The 3,563-nt window shown below is 35.8% G+C and overlaps 1 protein-coding gene across 1 annotated transcript; it reads left to right on the forward strand.

Moving 5' to 3' along the window:
* Positions 1–343: 343 nt before the first annotated feature.
* LOC125223338 (uncharacterized) lies at positions 344–3,342 on the forward strand. The gene is made up of 3 exons (XM_048126446.2): positions 344–553; positions 667–720; positions 2,147–3,342. The coding sequence occupies exon 3, from the start codon at positions 2,165–2,167 to the stop codon at positions 3,176–3,178; it is 1,014 nt and encodes a 337-aa protein (XP_047982403.1). The 5' UTR covers positions 344–553; positions 667–720; positions 2,147–2,164; the 3' UTR covers positions 3,179–3,342.
* Positions 3,343–3,563: the final 221 nt, after the last annotated feature.

Here is a 3,563-nt window from a genome sequence, read left to right on the forward strand (position 1 = left end):
ACTGTTTATTTTAAAGAAGGGGCTTCAACTTCAAAGTATTAGTTTTTAAATAGTATTTTGAAACTGTATTTTGCTACATTTTTTAATCTGTGTCATTTGGGGAATTTTGAAACAGAGAATCATCACTAATGCTATATGCAATGAAGAACATTTAAACCTTGTGTTTGCTACAGCGAAACCTATTAAACAGTATTTTTAAATTGTTTGTTCTCAAATAAAGGGCATGAAACTTAATTTTAAAATTAAAAAAACTAACCTAATAGCAACGTTTATAAACGGTGTTAAAGAAATTTAACAGAATGTATTATCTTAAAGTATTAATGAAACTTTTTGTATGGTCCATGCAAACTTGAAACTTTGATGAAACATTTTGTATGTTTGGTGTAATTTCCCCGAACTCCTACTCTTGCACGGTTTTAATGGAAGGCGACACGAAATATGACCTTCCTATTCTTATATAATACGCCTAGCCTTGTGCGTTCCAAATTGAAATAAGGAATTTAGGGTTTTTCGCCGCCGCTGCTTCTATTCCATTTGCATAGCAGCAGAAGAGGTAGACACTTCCCCTTATGTTTTTCTTTCCATTTCTTTCCATTACAATTAGTTTGTTTCATCTTAGTATTGAAATAACTGGTCGTCTATTTTATGGTTTCTTATTTTGTATAGAAGCATTCAAGTGTGGGATCTTGGAATCGGAGATTTTGTTCACTTTACCGCGAGGTTTCTTTAAATTTTCTGTATTGATTTATTGCACTAGCCTATAATAATAGATCTATGCAATATTAATGTGTATCTTAGTTAGATCTGGCAATTCATGATGTCGTGGATCAACTTTTCATGTTGTGTTATCCATTTTGTGCCTTGCCATAATCTCCTATCTCTGTATTCATGTTATATATTGTCTTGTTTACATCTTGCTATCATGGAGTCGTGTCAAGGATTGTCTGTGTTTGAACTTATTTTATGGTTTGGGAAGTTTATTTGACTTTAACGAAGCCAACTTAGTTGAATTCATGTCTGGTTTGTTTTATATAATCCGTGCTATCGTGTCTGCACAAAAGGCCAACTTAGTTCACAATTCCTGCACAATTTGCACTGTCTAATGTGTTTTTTTTTGGGTGAGTATTAAGCCATGTTAGATTGTTATTACTTTTACCTTGCATCTATCCTTTTAGGTTGTTATTTGAAAAAATGAAACAAATGAAAATGGAAGAAGGAAATGTGGTATCTGTTTCTAGTAGTGTAGTTGCCTCTGTTTACTCATTGGCTTTGAATATTAAACTTATGAGATCCATCCAGCTATTTTAAGTTTTAGAATCTGATATTGAAGGAGGGTCGATTTAATCATAATGTTGGTGAAAGCGGAGTTGCCTCCAAGATTCTACTACTTAAAAAAGTAAAGTTGTCATTCCTAGGTAATCTTGTTTTAGTTGAAGAAAGTGACTGACTGAATTAATTGGCAAAATGAATAAATGCATATTGCAGAGCTATATATGAAGAAGTCGTGTTTTAATAGAAGACGGCACGAGATATGACCTTCGGTTTAATATAACTACACCTAGCTTTAAACGTTCCAAATTGAAATAAGGAATATAGGGTATTTTGCCGCCACTGCTTCTATTCCATTAATATAGCAGCAAAAGAGATAGACATTTCCCCCATTGTTTTTCTTCCTATTGCAGTTAGTTTGATCTTCGTATCGAAATAACTGGTCATCTATTTTATGGTTTCTTCATTTGGATGTGTGCAAGTGTGGGATCTGTAATCAGAGCCAACTTAGTCGAATTCAATGTCTGGTTTGTCTTGTTTGATGTTGTAATGTTTTGATCTTGCTAGCATGATGTTGTGTCAACGATTGTCTGTCTCTTTAACTTCATTTATGGTTTCGGAAGTTTATTTAACGAAGCCAACTTAATGCGAATTCATGTCTGGTTTGTCTTGTATAGTTCGTGCTATCGTGCCTGCACAATAGCACAATAAATGCACAATTCGCGCTTAGTTCGCAATTCATGCACAATTCGCGCTATCTAGTGTGTTTTTTTCAGGTTGAAATCTATCACTGTATTATTGCCTCAGTCCTTACATGGGTATGTATTTAAGGCATGTTAGATTGTTGAGATTTTGACCTTGCAATTTATCCTTTTAGGCCGTTATTTGAAAAAAAATGAAACAAGCAAAAATGGAAAAAGGAAATGGGGTCGATTACTTTGCTCGCATCCCAGAGGAACTACTCTTGTTGATATTAAGCCGGTTTGAAAACCTAAAGCATCTGTGTCGATTGTCCCTTGTCTCGAAGTATTTTGCTTCGACTATTTATAAAATAAAATCTGTTCATTTGACTCTTCCAAGTACTTCACACTCTACTGAATCAGCTGATGAGATCTGTGAACTTCTCCCTAAGCTGGCAGGCTTTACCAGTGAAGAAATGAGTGAATTCATCAAGTCCTCACCGATTAAGGAGTTGAGCTTCTTCTCATTCCTTCGGAACTTCAAGGAAATCAGATCTATTTCGTTGGACTCGACATGTCCTCGTAGCATCTGCAGCTCCTCAAGTTGGAAAGTGAGGGTGAAATTCAGCAATGGTGGAGCCGTGGTGGAAATTATTCTGGAACAACCAGCTTATGTTCCCGAGCAGGCTTCTTCATCTTATGAAGCTTATTCATCTGATGAGGCTTCTTCATCTGACGAGGCTTCTTTATCTGATGAGTCTTCATCCGATGACGAGTACACATACATTGCACCAGCAGACGAAGGAATGCGTAACGACACATTGTTTCTCTTTGGATGTTGCAGTGTTTGGTTACTTGTGCTATGTTTGCTCATCAAATGTCACCCTTCGCTTTCGAGTGTCACCATCACAAATCGCAAGAAAGATGGGAGACTATCTGCGAGCAATATAAATGTTCTTGTATGGAGAAACAAGTCGAAAGAAGCACAAATAGGCTCATTGTATCAGACAATTGCTTGGATGTGCGAGTCAAAAATCCCGGAATCAGGATACGTGGTGAAAATGGTGAATTATGGGACGTTGTATCCAGTGGATGAACTAAATCATGATTCAGGCACGTTGGATGGCGGTGACGTAGTGGCTTGGGAGTATACTGGGGACGAAAAGGGCTTGCGAGATCCTTTGTTGGAGTTTGTAGGTAAATATAAAGAATCATTTCCTCACAGCTGATCATGAAACTGACTCTTCTCTCGTTTAGTTAAATGTTAATTTGGGACTAAGTTTGTTAGTATCTATATTATGGGAATGTTTCTACAAATGGTTTTGTACGTTGCATTCTATTTTCAAATGGATGTTTCATGTTTGTATAATAATATCTCTGTCGTACTTTTGCACTCTTTTCGCACTATTTTTGCACTATTTTGCTCCATTTTACTCTTTTAGTCCACTTGTTATAATAACATGTCTATTGCTCCATTTTTCTCTCTGATTCCTTCTGTCTATTCCCCATATTTCTCTCCAATTCCTTCTGTCTATTCCCCATTTTTCTCTAATCTCTCTTTATTTTCCATTTTTCATAATTTCATTAATTCTGAAAAAAATAAATATCCAATAT

Source organism: Salvia hispanica, chromosome 1 (assembly GCF_029641045.1).
Source record: "Salvia hispanica isolate PSC_SH4W2 chromosome 1, Shi_PSC_v1, whole genome shotgun sequence".
Taxonomy (NCBI): Eukaryota; Viridiplantae; Streptophyta; class Magnoliopsida; order Lamiales; family Lamiaceae; genus Salvia; species Salvia hispanica.